Source organism: Scyliorhinus canicula, chromosome 1 (genome assembly GCF_902713615.1).
Source record: "Scyliorhinus canicula chromosome 1, sScyCan1.1, whole genome shotgun sequence".
Taxonomy (NCBI): domain Eukaryota; kingdom Metazoa; phylum Chordata; class Chondrichthyes; order Carcharhiniformes; family Scyliorhinidae; genus Scyliorhinus; species Scyliorhinus canicula.
The window spans coordinates 277,651,541-277,670,253 of record NC_052146.1 but is presented as its reverse complement, the minus strand read 5'-3'; the positions used below and the strand labels follow the sequence as shown (position 1 = coordinate 277,670,253).

The following is an 18,713-nucleotide window of genomic DNA, read 5'->3' as shown; positions in this document are numbered from 1 at the left end:
AATACATCATCACCTTGCCCTGGACGAGCCTGGAGAGCGAAGCGTGGACGCGCGCTGTGGGCGAGCTCTGCGTCGCGCCCACGCCTGCGCGCGTCCCCGCGGCACAGGGGGGGTCCCGCGTTGGGAGTGTGCACAACCAGTGGCAGCCACACCGCCTCTGATTGAAAGGCAACAAACACACCGGGAAAGACAACACGCCGAAGCCGAGTGAGAAGCAGCACAATAAAAATCGCCCCCCCCCCCCTCCTCAATAAAAATGTCTTCAGTTATTTATCTGGTTTTCTTGATAAGTTGGAATATTGTGTATCACACTTGTGTGCAAACTTATCACTGTCCTGAGATCTGCCAGTGCTCCATGCAGTTTGTCAGATGCACCAAGGAAACTGCTGCCCGCCTCCCTGCCGCGATTTCCCGCACCTTCTCCAGCCTGTGAGTATTTATTATTGTCTTACCTCTTCGCCTTTTCTCCTCATCGGACGCGGGACTTTTGTTTCCAACTCGACCCCGGGCTGTTGCGAGGCGCTGGGTCTGTGGTCGGGGGCTGTCAGCGGACGGTTGCAATGGCTTTTGGTTGGAACTTGTGAATTATTTGCAAACTGCGAAGATTATTATTTTTCTTTTGCAAAAGATTAACAATTGAAGGTTGGAGCCTAGGGCTGTGTGCCTTTCCACGCTTACTGCCGGCAGAACGTCCAACAGAAACTGTTAACTTGGAATAACCTCACATTCTGTGGTCAATCTGAATTGATATATTATTGTCTCTTTACCTTCTTCGCCCCAGTCAGGACATGGATGGATTTTTTTTTATTGCAGGGAGATTTTCCATGATCACATTAGCAGGTAAAAACTGGGAGATGCACTGGGCGATTCCCCAAAAGACCTTCGGTACTTCATTGCCTTCCAATATCTGTCTCCTGTTTAGCGATTTTTTTTGTCCTCAGGTAAACTTATCTGATTAGTTCACCAGTATGACTTATACAAGTGGTTGTCTTTCAATTCTTGTCATATCGGTGAAAAAGTGGAATTGGGGAGAATCTAGGCACAGGATAAACTTTTGTAACTTTTTGCTAACTGAATAAAGTAAGATTTTTTTTGGGAACAGCAATAAAACCAGTAGCTTGACACTTTCACGTCAAACGACCGTCATCATTAAATATCCTGAAGTTTTGCTGATAAAGATTCTGCACTTAAAAGTTTCAAGCCGGTTTTTCAATTTTATCCCCCCTTTTGAATTCAGTTATCCAATAACGATCAAGTTGACACAGTGGTCAGCACTGCTGCCTCAGAGCGCCAGGGACCCGGGTTCAATTCCAACTTTGGGTCTGCTTGGTTTCCTCCGGGTGCTCCGGTTTCCTCCCAGATGTGCAGGTTAGATGGGGTTACAGGGAGTGGGCCGAGGTAGGGTGCTCTTTTGGAAGTTCGATGCAGACTTGATGGGCCAAATAACCGTAGAATTTACAGTGCAGAAGGAGGCCATTCGGCCCATCGAGTCTGCACCCCACCCAAGGTCCATACCTCCACCCTATTCCCATAACCCAGTAACCCCACCCAACACTAAGGGCAATTTTGGACACTAAGGGCAATTTAGCATGGCCAATCCACCTAACCTGCACATCTTCGGACTGTGGGAGGAAACCAGAGCATCCGGAGGAAACCCAGGCACACACGGGGAGAATGTGCAGACTCCGCACAGACAGTGACCCAAGCCGGAAATCGAACCTGGGACCCTGGAGCTGTGAAGCAATTGTGCTAACCACAATGCTACCGTGCTGCCCTATGGCCTCCTTCTGCGCTGTCGGAATTCTATACCCATTGACACAGAGTGTCAGTATATCTTTTCTATGTTTACTTTACCTCAGCAAAAAACCCTCATGATTTTAAATATTCCCTTCAGATCTCCTCTTAACCATAATGCCTCCAATGCACTGATGCACTGTCAGCAGAGAAGGTTCCTCTGGCCAATATGTTATTTTTAAATTCGGTCTTAGGCCAGCAATTGTTGACCATCTCTAATTGCCCTTGAACTGAGTGGTTTGCCCAGCCATTTCAGTGTGGGCAGTTAAAAGTTAACCACATTGAAGGGCGGCATGTAGCACAGTGGTTAGCACTGGGACTGAGGTGCTGAGGACTCCGGGTTCAAATCCCGGCCCTGGGTCACTGTCCGTGTGGAGTTTGCACATTCTCCCCATGTCTGTGTGGGTTTCACCCCCACAACCCAAAGATGTGCAGGTTAGGTGGATTGGCCACATTAAATTGCCCCTTAGTTGGAGAAAAAAATAATTGGATACTCTAAATTTATAAAAAAAAGTCAACCATATCGCTGTGTGCGTCTGGAGTCTGAAATCACATGTATGCCGAGACACATATAGACCGGGTAAGGAAGGCAGATTTCCTTCCCTGGACATTAGTGAGCCAGCTGGATTTTTATGACAATCGACAATGGTTTCATGATCAACATTAATTGCAGATATTTATTGGATTCAATTTCAACCATTTGCCGTGGTGGGAATTGAACCCAGGACCCCAGAGCATTACCCTGGGTCTCTGAATTACTAGTCCAGTGACAATACCACTACGCCACCTCCACTGCCATCCCCTCCCCCCCCGGTCACCGCCTCCCCCCCCGGTCACCGCCTCCCCCCACCCCGATATTTTAACTGCAGCATGCCTATTGAACTTGTATAAGATTTGACATTGTCTTGTTTTTTTATTGTATACCCACAGATATGAAACCTAAAATCTGTTATAGCTTTTCAATTTCATCAACTTGTCCTCTCACGTCTCAAAATGTATGCCTCTGATCTCTTAAAACACTTTGAACGTCTGTAGTATGTTTCTTTCTAATTCTGCCTCCCAAAAGTGTATCACTTAATATTTCTCCATGCTAAATTTCATTCAATGTCTTATCTACCCATTATATTAATCTCACTCTCCTGAAGTCATTCACAGTCACCTATTAAGGTGGAACACGGGTAATAGTGACTATGCCCAGTTGCAATACAGGGATGAAAAGAATAACCGACACCCCTGATCTCGAGTTTGATTGAGTGCTTTGGGTATCAAGAATAGTTGATGCAGATTGTTCTTCCTGTGGATTAAAATTTATGGAAGGATTGGTTAGAATTGTATTTTTTTTGCGAAAGCAGATTTTGTGCTTTTTTGTGCTGCATATTGGCATTCAAAATGGGTACAGCAGAGCACAGTAGTCATGTTATTGGACGAGTAATTCAAATGCTCTGATGAATGATCTGAAGACAAGTCCAAATGCCACCACAGCAGTTTAGGAATTTAAATTCAGTTAACAAAATAAATCTGGAATAGAAAGCTAGTAATGGGAACCACAAATTATCGGACTGCCTGCTGGATCATCAATGGTCCTTGGAAAAGGAAATTTCCCATCCGTGCCTATTTGTGACTGCAGACTCACAGCAATGTGGTTGACTCTTAATTGCCCTCTGAAGTGGCCGAACACGCCTCTCAGTTGCATCGAAACCTCTACGAAAAGCTAGACAAGAATAAAACCGAACAGACCATCTGGCATCAACCTCGGAACCAATTTGGACAGGACAAAAAGCACACTCAGCCCAGCCAACCTTGCAAAGTCCTTCTGACTAATATCTGGGGACTTGAGCCAAAATTAGGTAAAATGATTAGTCTAGCAACAACCTGACCTGTTATGACACCCGGGGCCAGAGCGTGGCCATTTCCAGTCCCACTTGATGAGGAGTTGCAACACGGTTGAAATTAGCTTTTATTTTAAAATACCGTAGGTATTCAGCTGCCTGATAACTACAGTCACCAAGTTTGTAAATTTAAACACAATTAACTTATTATTAACAGCAACTATAATTAAATAGGCAAAAAATCTAATCTCTAACCCTACCCTTTTAACTCGCCAACCCTCTACACACGGCCACAAACAATCAGAGGGAAAAGAGGTGGATAAAATAGTGATGAAAATAACACAGTCTTTGGGTGCGATAGGTGAATAGTGGGAAAGCCCCGAATCGGACTTCGCGCCGGGTACGAACAATCACGCGAATCACTCAACTTGCAGCGAGCGCCCGGCGCAATCTGGATCACACCCTACTGGGCGTGATCCAGATAATGATATTCAGATGAGCCTCTAGTTGCCACCATGCCTGATCCATGATTGTGGCACTCCCCCTGGCACCTGGGCACCACCAGCCTGGCACCACAGCAGTGCAACCCAGACACCCTGGCAGTGCCAAGGTGCCCAGGTGCCAGGTTGGCACTGCCAAGATGCCCAGGTGTCAGGTTGGCACTGCCCAGGTGCCCAGGTGCCAGGTTGGCATTGCCAATGTGCCCAGGTCAGGTTGGCACTGCCAAGGTGCCCAGGTGTCAGGTTGACACCACCAAGATTCCAGATGCCAGGTTGGCACTGGAAAGATGCCTAGGTGCCAGGCCGGCACTGCCAAGTTGCCTCGGTGCCAGGTTGGCACTGACAAGGTGCTTGGGTGCCATATTGGCACTGCCAAGGTGCCCAGGTGCCAGGTTGGTATTGCCAATGTGCCCAGGTCAGGTTGGCACTGCCAAGGTGCCCAGGTGTCAGGTTGACACCACCAAGATGCCAGGTTGGCACTGGAAAGATGCCCAGGTGCCAGGCCGGCACTGCCAAGTTGCCTTGGTGCCAGGTTGGCACTGACAAGGTGCTTGGGTGCCATATTGGCACTGCCAAGGTGCCCAGGTGCCCAGTTGGCACTGCCAAGGTGCCCAGGTGCCAGGTTGGAACTGCCAAGGTGCCCGGTTGGCACCTATTATGCCTATTTTGTGTTCTCTCCAAAAAAATTTCACCTGACAGGAACCAATCACTGTCAGTTACCAGGCAGAATACTGTCCCTAACCCATCAGCCAGCCATTCAAAACAAACCCCTCCAATTTCTTGGTTGCCATAAAGTCTGGGTTCTTCTGCCCAAAATACAAAACTTTATAACATAGCATACTAATTTGACACTTTGAGTTCCTTACTTCCTTTGCTTAACTTAAAGGTGTGTCTCCGTTAACGATCCATGGACCAAAAACGATAAAGACAAAATAAAAGAAATAGGAACTGAGGGAATCAACAGGAAGAGCCCTTACAGTATCACAGAATTATATCATTCAAACAACATCCCAGACTACACCATCTCTGATCCTGGGTAGTCTTTTCCCATTAGCAGGACAGATCCACCAGAGGTGGCAGCACAGTGGGATAGAGTTGGGTGATAGCGGTCTTGGATGTTCTCAACATTAACTACAGACAGCATGGAATGGTGAAATTAGACCAAACATGAACACGAAAACACTGGTTGCTGATTACCGATAATGTAGCAATTACCAATAATGTAACGAAGGACTTGGCTCCTCACTCTGAACTGGGTCCTCTACTTTCAGACCCATAGACCAAAATCAGTAAGTATAAACAACACCTCATCCGCAATAGTCCTCAATAGAGGCCCCCGCAAAGCTGCGTATTTAACCCCCTACTATACTCCCTATACACACATGACTATGTCTCAAAATTTGGCTCCAATTCCATCTACAAGTTTGCTGACGACATGACCATAGTGGGTCGGATCTCAAACAACGATGAGTCAGAGTACAGGAGGGAGATAGAGAACCTAGTGGAGTGGTGCAGCAACAACAATCTCTCCCTCAATGTCAGCAAAGCTAAAGAGCTGGTCATTGACTTCAGGAAACAAAGTATCGTACACATCCCTGTCTGCATCAACGGGGCCGAGGTGGAGATGATTGACAGCTTCAAATTCCTAGGTTTGCACGTCACAAACAATCTGTCCTCGTCCACCAATGTCGATGCTACGACCAAGAAAGCACAACAGTGCCTATACTTTCTCAGGAAACTAAGGAAATTCGGCATGTCCACAATGACTCTTACCAACTTTTACAGATGCACCATGGAAAGCATCCTGTCTGGCTGCACCACAGCCTAGTATGGCAACTGTTCGGCCCAAGACTGTAAGAAACGTGAGCACCGGCCAGTCCATCACACAAACCCGCCTCCCATACATTGACTCTAGCTACACCTCCCGCTACCTTGGGAAAGCGGGCAGCAGAATCAAAGATCCCTCCCACCCGGGTTATTCACTCTTCCAACTTCTTCCATTGGGCAGGGGATACAGAAGTCTGAGAACACACACTAACAGATTCAAAAACATCTTCTTCCCCGCTGTTACCAGACTCCTAAACGACCCTCTTATGGACTGATCTGATCTCTTTACAGATCTTGGGCAGCACGGTAGCAACGTGGCTAGCACAGTTGCTTCATAGCTCCAGGTCCCAGGTTCGATTCCGGGCTTGTGTCACTGTCTGTGCGGAGTCTGTACATTCTCCCCGTGTCTGCGTGGGGTTTCCTCCGGGTGCTCTGGTTTCCTCCCACAGTCCAAAGATGTGAAGATTAGAACATAGAACGATACAGCGCAGTACAGGCCCTTCGGCCCTCGATGTTGCACCGACATGGAAAAAAAAAACTAGGTGGATTGGCCATGCTAAATTGCCCTTAGTGTCTAAAAAGGTTTAGTGGGGTTACTCGGTTATGGGAATAGGGTGGAGGGTGCTCTTTCCAAGGGGCGGTGCGAACTCGATGGGCTGAATGGCCTCCTTCTGCACTGTAAATTTATGATTCTACGATCTTCTCTAGTGAGTAGTACTACACTCCTGTATGCTTCACCCGATGTCTGTGCCTATGTATTTACATTGTGTATTTTATGTTTGCCCTATGTATTTTCTTTTCATGTACGGAATGATCTGTCTGAGCTGTACTCAGAACAATACTTTTCACTGTACCTTGGTGCACGTGACAATAAACAAATCCAATCCAATGTGGAGCTCAGCCGTGTGGACAAGGCTGAAGCGTTTGCAAACATCTTCAACCACAAGTGCCAAATGTTGATCCATCTCATCCTCTTGCTGAGGTCCTCCCAACACTAGGCAGTCTTCAGCCTCTTTGATTCACTCATGCCATATCAAGAAATGGCTGAGTGCATTGAGTACAGCAAAGGCTATGGACTCTGTTAAATTCCGGCTGTATTACTGAAGACTTGTGTACCAGAACTAACTGCACCTCTGGACAAGTTGTTCCAGGACAGCACCAACACTAGCATCTACCCAACAAAATGAAAAAAAATACCTTGGTCTGTCATGTGTACAAAATGCTGGCCAAATGGAAGGATTGGGGAGTGGGGCCAAGAAATGTGGAGAGGGATTTGGAGTTTAGCAATGTGGGGAGGAACAAAACAGGTTATCATCTTGAGGAGCAGCCCCCAATGTGCACAGGGAACCCCCAAAGCATGTATCCCCCCCTTCTCTCCCGCTTTCAAAACAGTTTGCTTAAAGAATGGCCAGCCCACTCCTCTGAGCCGGGAAAGCACATCCTAGTGAATTGATTTAGCAATTAGCTCATTTAACCCTTGATTATTTATTTCTTTAAAAATGACAGGTGAGCAGTCGATTTCAGTGCCTGCCACCTACCATATTATGGGGACAACTCGGGTGTGGGCTTGCCCCCCGCACCAAAAATACACTTGGACAGGAGCCATAATATCCAGCCCATGGGGGAAGGAGCTGATTTCCAGAGGCGAGGTGAGAGGAACTACCCTTGATTTGACAGATTGTGACATCAAGGGGACCCAATAAAATCAAAGTCATTTGGAATTAATGATGGTAGTGGGGTAGTGGGGAGCGAATCTCTTCACTGGCTGGAGCAAACTGAACACAAAGGAAGATGGACGTAGTTGTGGCAGATCAATCATCTCCGCACAGTACATTTGGTGCATGAATTTATCAGAATAGTACCCTAGGACCAACCACCTTCAGTCACTTCATCAATGACCTTCTCTCCATCATGCACACACAAGTGGAGATATTTGTTAATGCTTGCACAGTTTTCAGTGTCATTAATGGCTACACATAATGCAGCCATTTGTCCCTGCATGCAGCAAGACAGAAATAACATCCATGTTTAGACTGATAAAATGGCCAATAAACTTTGCACCGCACAAGTGTGAGACAATGGCCAAGAGGAGAAAGTTTAAATATATTTACTTGACAATCGATTGCATTACCGCCTTTGAATCCTCCATCATCAACATGCTGGGGATCAACAGAAACTTAATTGGGCCGGCCATATAAATAGTATGGTTAAACAAGGATGTCAGAAGCTGTTTATTCTTCAGTGAGTGACTCATCTCCTGACTTCCCAAAACCTTTCCACCAACCACAAGTGAGGAAATACTCTCCACTTCCCTGGATGAGTGCAGCACCAACATCTGTTAAGAAGCCCCACACCATCGAGGACAAAGCAGCCCGCTTGATCGACACCACATCTGCCACCTTAAACATTTGCTCCCTTCACCACCAATGCACAGTGACAGCAGTGTGTACCACATACAAGATGCACTGCAGCAACTCACCAAGTCTCCTTCAACAGCACCTACCAAACTTGGGACCTCTAGTATCTCAAAAGACAAGGGCATCAAGGGTACAGGAACACCAGCACCTCCAAATTCCCCTTCCAAGCACACATCATTCTGGTGTAGAAAGATATCATCATTCCTTGACTCGCTGGGAAAAATTCCTGGAACTCCCTCCCTCATTTTAGCATTTTAGGAACATATGAATTAGGATCAGAAATAGGCAATTCAGCCCTTCAAGCCCACTCCGCCATTCAATCAGATCATGGCTGATCGCTTCCTGATCTCAAATACACTCGCCACCTGTTGCCCATATCCCTTTAACCCATTTTTAATCAAAAATACATCTGTTTCCTGAAAACATTTAGTGACTCAGATTCCTTCGCACTATGGGGCAGTGAGTTCCACAAATTCACCACCCTCTGCGAGAAGTAGTTCCTCCTCATCTCCGTTCTAAATCTACCGCTTATCAACCTATATTCGTGACCTCTCGTTCTAGATTTCTCCACAAGGGGGAATATTTGGTCTATTTTGGTAGTACCTTTACCACAAAGACTACAGCCGTTAAAGAAATGGCTCATCACTTTCTTGAGCAACTAGTGATGGGCAATAAATGCTGGCCTTGCCAGGGATGCCCACATCCTGTGGATAAATTTAAAGAAAAGACACCAAAATCCGCACTTAAGTCCTTCCAGTGAATTCGACATTGCAAAATATGATTACCTAAGTAGGATATTTGATATGGTGAGACACTTGGGGGAAATGTGGTGTAAACGGTTAATGATGGGCGGCATAGTAGCACAGTGGCTAGCACTGTGCTTCACAGCGCTCATGACCCAGGTTTAATTCCCGGATTTAATCATTGTCTGTCCGGAGTCTGCATGTTCTCCCCGTGTCTGCATGGGTTTCCGTCGGGTTCTCCAGTTTCCTCCCACAAAGTCCCGAAAGACGTGCTTGTTAAGTGATTTGGACATCCTGAATTCTCCCTCAGTGTACCCGAACAGGATCCGGAATGTGGTGACTTGGAGCTTTTCACAGTAACTTCATTGCAATGTTAATGTAAGCCTACTTATGATGCTACTTATTATGTTAAATGTGTAAATAGACAGTTTACATCATCAGTGCGTAGAAGTTAGCACTGCTGCCTCATGGCGCCCAGGTTAGATCCTGGCCCTGGGTAAATGTCTGTGTTTGGATTTGCACATTCTCCCTGTGTTTGCTTGGGTCTCACCCCCACAACCCAAAGATGTGCAGGCTTGGTTAATTGGCCACGCTAAATTGCCCCTTAACTGGGGAAAAAATATAATTGGCTACTCTAAATTTCTTTTTTTTAAATCAGTTTTGTAGGATCACAGGGCTACAGAATATGAAGAGGGATTGATCATACCAAGAGTCCTCCTCGAGATCCTTCAGGGCTTATGCCATGTCTAAAAGCAGCAGACATGGGGCGGGATTCTCCCCTACCCGGTGGGGCGGGGGGTCCCGACGTAGCGGAGTGGCGCCAACCACTCTGGCGTTGCACCTCTGCACCTTTGGGGGCCAAGCCCTCACATTGAGGGGCTAGGCCCCGCCAGAGCGGTTGGCACCACGCCGACTGGCGCCGGAACCGGCACAACGGCCCTTGACGCCCGCCGCCCGGCGCCGGGGCTGGCTGAAAGGCCTTCGCTGGTTCGTGCATGCGCCGGTGCGTCAGCTGCCGCTGCCGTCACCACTGGCGCATGCGCACTGGGAGATTCTCTTCCGCCTCTGCCATGGTGGAGGCTTTGGCGGCGGCGGAAGAAAAAGAGTGCCCCCACGGCACTGGCCCACCCACCGATCGGTGGGCCCCGATCGCGGGTCTGGCCACTGTGGGGGCACCCCCCGGGGTCCGATCGCCCCGCGCCCCCCCCCCCCCCAGGACCCGGGGGGTCCGTTGCGCCACCGATCCCGCGTCCACCAGAGTTGGTTCAAACCACGGCGGCGGGAGAGGCCTCCCAGCAGTGGGACTTCGGCCCATCGCGGGCTGGAGAGTCACCGCAAGGGGCTCGCCGCTTGGTGCGGCCCGATTCCTGCCCCCGCCAATTCCCGGGTGGCAGAGAATTTCTGCCATGGCGGGGGCGGGATTTTCGGCGGCCCTGGGCGACCCTGCGGGGGGTCGGAGAATTTCGCACATGGAGAGAGCAATGGAGAAGGAGGTTGAGTATTGTGCAAATCAAACCAGAAACTACAATCAATGCCATTTAATACATGACTTGCCAGAGCTTTAACTACGTAAATCAGTATGGATTCATGACCAGAATCGTGAAGATGACCTTTTGGAAAAAATACTACATCTGCAATCTTACCTTGTGGAGTCTGAAAATGGAATAGTGAGAGGAAACAGAAGTGCACTTGTATCTACAAGAAGAAGCCCATTAATGAAATGAACCAACAACCCAGCCGAGCAGGAAGCCAAACTGCGCAGACAGCCAGCAGTCTCTGATGATTCACGTATTACTCTACAGAGTTTGAGGGAGAACATGGAGAACTTGAATCCTGTAAAACCTCCAAGAGGGCTGAGAATAAGGTCAGGAAGTTTGGTGAAACTACCACAACATTTATCTCTATGAACCAGGGATGAAAGCAGAGATTTTAGGGGAGATGTAAATAATGAAATAATATATTTAATAGGGTCAGAAACCTGAGATGGTGGGTGGGGATGTAGGCCTGGATTCTTCCACCCCGTCAGCATGAATCCTGCTCTGACGCCGGCTGCCGAATTCTCCGGCGCCGGTTTTTTGGGCGGGGGTGGGGATTGCGCCGCGCCGGTCGGGGCCGTTGGCAGCGGCCTCCCCGGCGATTCTCCAATTGACGATAGGCTGAGCAGCCGCCCATTTTTGTCTAGTCCCGACGGCATAGAGTACACCAGGTCCGTACCGGCGGGACCCCTGGCACTGAGGGGGGGGCGTGGGGGGATCCAGCCCCGGGGGTGGGCCCCCACGGTGGCCTGGCCCACGATCGGGGCCCACTGATATGCGGGCGGGCCTGTGCCGTGGGGGCACTCTTTCACTCCGTGTCGGCCGGTGTAAAGCTCCGGCATGGCCGGCGTGGAGAAGAAACCCCCTGCGCATGCGTAGGAAATACACCAGTGGTTCTGCGCATGCGCCAGAACACACTGGCACTCCTGTGCATGCGCCAACTCGCGCCGGCCGGCGGAAGCCCTTCAGCATCGGTTGCCGTGGCGCCAACCACTGCCACGCCGGCCCAGCCCCCGAAGGTGCGGAAGATTCCTCACCTTCCAGGCGGCCCAACACCGGAGTGGTTCACACCACTCCTTGGCACCAGTACGGCCTGCCCCGCCGATTACCGGAGAATCCCGGCTCTTAGTTGTTGCAGCAACTAGTATAACCGGGGCCGGGTTTCTCCGGTAACTGGCGGGGTGGGCCGTACTAGCGCCAAGGAGTGGCGTGAACCACACCGGCGTCGGGCCGCCCCGAAGGTGCGGAATCGGGGGCTAGCTGGCACTGGAGTGGTTGCGCCACTCCAACCGGCGCCAAAGGGCCTCCGCCGGCCAGCACGAGTTGGCGCATGTGCAGGAGCGCCAGCATGTTCTAGCGCATGCGAACCACTGGCGCATTTCCTGCGCATGCACAGGGGGTTTCTTCTCCACGCCGGCCATGCCGGAGCTTTACACCAGCTGGCACGGTGGAAAAGAGTGCCCCCACGGCACAGGCCCGCCCGCAGATCGGTGGGCCCCGATCTCGGGCCAGGCCACCGTGGGCCCCCGCCCCATGGCCGGATCCCCCCGCGCTCCCCGAGGTCGCCCTCAGAGCCAGATCCCGCTGGTATGGACCTGGTGTAATCTACGCCGGTGGGGCTGGCCGAAAACAGATGGCCGCTCGCCCATCGGGGAGCGGAGAACCGCCGGGGGGACTGCGCGAGCCCTGCCCCCGCCCAGAATCCGGCGCCGGAGAATTTGTCAGCTGCCATCGGAGCGGCGGGGCGGGATTCACCCGTCAGGGGGTCAGAGAATTCCGCCCAAGGTGTTCTCTAAAAGAATGGCAATATCGCTTTAATTCCTGTCGCAAACTCAACCGCAGGTGTGCCCGTTTTGAGTTTTGTTAAATTGGCTTTTGTAATTGATGTGTGCTGGTCCCATACGTAATTGCGTCTGTTCCTTCTAAAATTATAAACATGAGTGGAACATCAGGAAGAATCCATTGCCTAAAAGGCAAGCACATCCTCAGAGCGCAGTTGATCAACATTGATCTGAGCGTGACTTCAAGACTAGAAAATGAGTACCGAGTTATTGTAAATTTTGTGCTCGTTAGTGTGAGTGATATCAATGTTGGGGAATGGAAATCTTCCACATTGGTCCATCCCAGATCATGTTTAACAAGATTCGGGGAGATGAACGTTTGCACCGGCTTGCACTTTCCATGCCCCCCCCCCCCCCCCCCCCCTCTCCACAGGTTTTCCCTGTTCTTCCATCAAAGTTATGGCAATGAGTGAGAGACCTCTGAAAGATTCAACTTTGTTTGAGGCAAATGCTTCCTGGTTGTAATATCTGTGCATATACAAGTCTATTAAAGAAACATACTAATAAAATACATGGAAGCTGAAAATTGTGATCGTTGGATTTTTACTCCTTTCTCTTTTCTTTCACATTCACTGCACTCTTGTTTCGAACACGCTCTATCTGGAAAATCTTGTGATAACACCATGTTCTGGCTTTCTGATTGATGAGTCTCAACAGAATTTCACTTCATTGCTACCAATTTCAACCCCCAGGACTGGCCATGTGTTTAGGCTGAGCCAGACCATGCAAAAATTGTCCCACGAACTATCCATTATCCTCACTAACTGCTCCCACTTCAGCAATATTTCCCACTCAGCCCCAATACTACATTAACTTCATCCATTTGTTAATTAGTGCCTTTCAATGCCTTATTTTCTGACCTTCAATTCTCCATTCTCCACAAACTCCAACTTGTCTAGAAAGCAGCTGGCTTTATCCTAAAGTTATATTTGCCCATGACTGACCTAAACTGGCTCCCAGCCCCTTCAGACTTACAAGTCGAACTGCTTGACCTCAGGACCCTCCAAGATGTTACATCACCCTAGCGGTGAAACATCTTAGAATCGTGTATAAACTTTATGTATCTGATCCCTCTTCGCCTATTTATCTGACTTCATCCTGTTCTCTGGACCTTTTTCCAGTTCCCTATCCTTTTAACATCTTCTCAAAACTCATCTTTTCATCAGTATTTTGGCTTCCTGCTAATTTCTCCCTTTGTGTTTCATTGGCCCATTACCATTATTGAAATGTCTTGGGATTGACTTTGAAGGCGATATTTAAGCATTTGCTAAGACCCAGTCAGGCACAGAAAAAACTGTGGTAGTATGACTAGGGAGATTACGGTACCCTAGAACCAAGCTGCCATTGGTGCAGAAGACTTGCTGCCCATTGGCCCAGGCAAGTCATGTGCCTCTCTGCCAATTGGCTGAGGCTAGTCATGTGACTCCCATCGATTGGCTGAGAGATAGGTAGCTCCGCCTACGAGGTGGGGTATAAGAACCCGTACCGGCTGGCAGTCGGCCTTTCTCTGTACGTATACTGCCGGGCACACATCTAGTGTATTAAAGCCTGTTGTTTGGAACTACCTCTCGCCTCGTGTCCAATTGATGTTGCATCAATTTAATACACTAGAATTTTGAAATGGAGCTACGGATCAAGCCAGAATGCCTCCGAATCAGCCCGCATGGCGCAAATGCGTCAGCAACGTTTAAACATTAGCTGGCGTGTTTTAACAGATACCTCACCACAGCAGAAAACCGCCCGACAAGGGAACAGAAACTCCACATCCTCCACTCGTGCGTGGGCACCGCCGTCTCTCTGATAGAGGATGAACTCGACTATGATGCCGCCATGTACCTGCTGAAGGGACATTTCATCAGGCCGGTGAACCAGGTCAAAACGCGGCACCTCCTGGCTACGAGGCAGCAATTCCCCGGTGAGTCCCTCGACGCATTCTACCGGGCCCTCATTGTCCTGGGGAGAAATTGCGCCTGCCCGCAAGTCTCTGCGGCTGAACATACCGAACTGTTGATCAGAGACGCTTTTGTTGCGGATATGCAATCATCCCAGATACGCCAGAGACTCCTGGAAAAGGACACTTTAAGCCTCCCTGAGGCACGGACCCTCGCATCCTCCTTAGAGGTCGCTGACCGCAACACCCACGCGTATGCCCCCGGCCGCACAGCGGCCCCTTGGGCAGCGTGGAACGCGACCCCCCCTACCCCCGCCGACTCAGACCCCCCAGACCTGTGCCGCGGGGCGCCCCGATAAACTCATGGGGCCCCGCTGCTACTTTTGCAGTCAGGCCAAGCACCCCCGCCCGCGCTGCTCGGCCCGCACCGCAACCTGTAAAGGCTGCGGCAAGAAGGGCCACTTTGCTGCCGTCTGCCAATCAAAGTCGGTCGCTGCCGTTCCGAACAGCGACCGCGGGCCCCCCCCCCCCCATGCTCCTCTAGGGCCCCGTGCGGCCCGCGGACCTCGCTGCCCCCCACCCCCCACTGCCACGTCGCCATTTTGGGCCCCCGACGCCACATGCAATCCCCGGGCGCTGCCATTTTGGGCCCCCGACTCCAGGTGCGACCCCCGGGCGCCGCCATCTTGTTCACCCCCCACCACGTGCAGCCGACAGGCGCCGCCATCTTGGATCGGCAGGGAGGACCCCGCAAGTGACTACTCGCTGTTGGATGACGATTCTGAGTTCCTGCCACGACTCGCCTCGGTGACATTGGATCAGACACGGCCCCGCACGTTTTCCTCGGCGACCACACAGATCCTCCTCAACGGCCATGAGACGAGCTGCCTACTGGACTCCGGGAGTTTCGTCCACCCCGACACAGTAAGACGCTTTGCGCTCCCCGTTCACCCAGTGAAACGCAAAATCGCTCTGGCCTCCGGTTCGCACTCAGTCCAGATCACCGGGTGCTGCTTAGCGGACCTCACGGTCCAAGGGAGGGTTTTAAAAAACTATAAGCTCCTCGTCCTTCCCCGCCTCTGCGCACCAGCACTCCTGGGATTGGATTTCCAGTGCAACCTGCAGAGCTTAACTTTCAAATTCGGCGGCCCTATGCCCCCCTTACTGTCTGCAGCCTCGCATCCCTCAAGGTCGACCCCCCTTCCCTGTTTGCAAACCTCACCCCGGATTGCAAACCCGTCACCACCAGGAGCAGACGGTACAGTGCCCAGGACCGGACCTTCATCAGGTCCGAGGTCCTAAGGCTTCTGAAGGAAGAGGTCATAGAGGCTAGCAACGGGGCAGCACAGTGGCACAGTGGTTAGCATTGCTGCCTACGGCGCTGAGGACCCGGGTTCGAATCCCGGCCCTGGGTCACTGTCCGTGTGGAGTTTGCACATTCTCCCCGTGTCTGCGTGGGTTTCACCCCCACAACCCAAAGATGTGCAGGGTAGGTAGATTGGCCCCGCTAAATTGCCCCTTAATTGGAAAAATAATTGGGTACTCTAAATTTATTAAAAAAAAATAGAGGCTAGCAACAGCCCCTGGTGAGCACAAGTGCTGGTGGTTAGGACTGGGGAGAAAAATCGGATGGTCATTGACTACAGTCAGACCATCAACAGGTTTACACAGCTGGACGCGTATCCTCTCCCCCGTATCTCCGACCTGGTTAACAAGATCGCGAAGTACAAAGTCTTCTCCACGGTGGACCTTAAGTCCGCCTATCACCAGCTCCTCATCCGTGCGAGTGACCGAAAGTACACTGCGTTCGAAGCGGATTGGCGACTCTACCACTTTTTAAGGGTTCCATTCGGTGTCACAAAAGGGGTCTCGGTCTTCCAAAGGGAGATGGACCGAATGGTTGACCAATACGGTTTACGGGCAACCTTCCCGTATCGCGACAACGTCACCATCTGCGGCCATGACCAGCAGGACCACGACGCCAACCACCGCAAATTCCTCCGTACCGCAAAACTCCTTAACCTCACATGCAATAAGGATAAGTGCGTGTTCAGCACCGACCGTCTAGCCATCCTCGGCTACATAGTGCGTAACGGAGTGATAGGCCCCAACCCCGAATGCATGCACCCCCTAATGGAACTTCCCCTCCCCAACTCCCTCAAAGCTCTCAAACGCTGTCTGGGCTTCTTTTCCTATTATGCCCAGTGGGTCCCTAACTACGCCAACAAAGCCCGCCCTCTCATCCAGTCCAACACATTTCCCCTGTCGATGGAGGCCCACCAGGCCTTTAGCCGCATCAAAGCAGACATTGCAAAGGCCACGTGTAAAATGTACTAGATGCTGTGGTATGAAGAGGCAAGAGTTTAGCTCCTTTTCCACCAACGCACCTTTAATGGTTCAAACTCACTCTGCACAGGACTCTACAGATCATCACAAGCTCCAGAGTCCACCTGAAGCCCCTTTACATATCAGTGTCAATCATTGAACACTTAACATAAATGAGACAATCATTGAACACTTAACATAAATGAGACAACTAATTGCAATGTCTCTTAACCCATTACTTAACAGTCTCCCCTTCCATGGAGAAAAAAAGCCAACTAGGTAAAAACAAAATTTCAAGAAACTAAAATTTCAAGAAACTAAAACACACACCTGATTCCCTCCCTTTTTTTTTAAGTAGAAGAAAAAAAAACATTCACAGAAACAGGCGCCCTTCATTCACGATATCTAAAAGTTTCTGTGAACTAGCCCCTCTTTTCGTGAAACAGTCTGACAGTTGATAGCTACTGTCAACCCATTTAATTTTTGTTATTTCCCCTCTGTCCAACATCTGCTTTAAACTTGCGATGTCTATCCGTAACCTCTTTTCATTGCCACTTTTTGTAGAGTGCACATTTTCCCACAGAGATTTAGTGTCAATGTGACAGTCAATAGGTATATTACCTAAATCCTCTAATCCCAAAATTTCTGTCAATATCTGACTTATATAAAAGGCCATATCCACCGCTTCCACTAAGCTTAACGTCTCAGTAGCCAAAGTGCTTTTGACCACTCTCCTTATTTTCTTTGTTTCCCACACAAGAGGGCAACATTTACCATTGTTCCCCAAAAGAAAAAATTATAAAATCTCCTGCGCTTGAAACTCCATCACATAAATTTGCATAGGACGCATCACTATAAACTATGAGGTTCAAATGCCTAGGATCACCTAAAACAGGGAACTTCAAAACACACTCCTGCATTTTTAGTTTGGCCAAAACTTTATTTGCTCTTATTATGTCTTACACTTTGGGATCATTCATCTTTGTACTCAACTCTAAAACATCAAAACTCACGTCCGGTCTAGTCTGTTTTCCTAACCAGTTCAGTTGCCCAATTAAACTTCGCAGTTGCTCTATTTCTATCTTCGAAACCATTGCGTCTTTTTGTGAAACCCGGCCACGACTAATTGCTATTGGACTGATGCTTTCCAAGTAAGATTGCTGACGTAAAGTTGCCCCTAACTGAGTCTGTCCGATTTCCAAACCAATATATTTAAATGCACCGGAAGCCTGACTTCCAACCCTGAATTCTTTCCTCAAACCAGAGATTACAAAAGCTTCAAAATCACTAGTCCCACCCCACAAAAAATCATCGACATGCATCATGAAGATGCCAGCAAGATTTCCTTTATAGTGCCAGTAAAACATTGCAGGATCTGCTTTCAACTGGCAACAGCCTAACTTTAACAAGACTGATCTCACCGAAAAGTACCACACTCTAGATGCATCATTTAATCCATATACACATTTGTTCAACTTCCACAGTACCCCTTCTGTGTTAGCTGCTTCTTTAGGAGGACGGAGAAAAATGTCTCTCTGGAGCTGATGCCCCTGCAAAAAGGCAGCTTTTATATCTATAGATTTGCATTCCCATGCCTTTGTGGCTAATAGAGCCAAGAAGATCTTTAAAATAACCTTTCCTGCTGTAGGTGAATCAACCCTTAAGTCCTGATCTTCTAAGTTTTCTTCAAATCCCCTTGCCACAAGCCTGCCCTTTGCCTTATAAGTTCCATCTGGAAGAACCTTTTCTGTATAAATCCATCTGTGGGATAGAGGTTTTTGTCCCCTATCCGGTACTTCCGTGTATACCCCAAATTCACTCAAACTATGCAATTCTTGCTGTTTAGCATCTTTGATAACTTTTCCATCTAATTTATTTGAAGCCACCAAAATCTCACGTGCATGTGGGCTTCTACTTCTATTAGTATTCGTAGTCTTACTCCTGTTCCGAGATCTTGATAAACTACGTCCCCTTTCCTGCCTGGTATCTCGTTCTGTACTGCTGCTGCTTG

The 18,713-nt window shown here is 49.3% G+C and overlaps 1 protein-coding gene across 1 annotated transcript in view; it reads left to right on the top strand.

The window, feature by feature from the left end:
* Positions 1–256: 256 nt before the first annotated feature.
* The window catches only part of LOC119964708 (lutropin-choriogonadotropic hormone receptor-like), a 213,856-nt gene continuing 195,399 nt past the window's right edge, over positions 257–18,713 (top strand). Inside the window, exon 1 of the mRNA XM_038794622.1 lies at positions 257–429. Within this exon, the coding sequence (XP_038650550.1) occupies positions 257–429 (173 nt within the window). The remainder of the gene's footprint in view (positions 430–18,713) is intronic.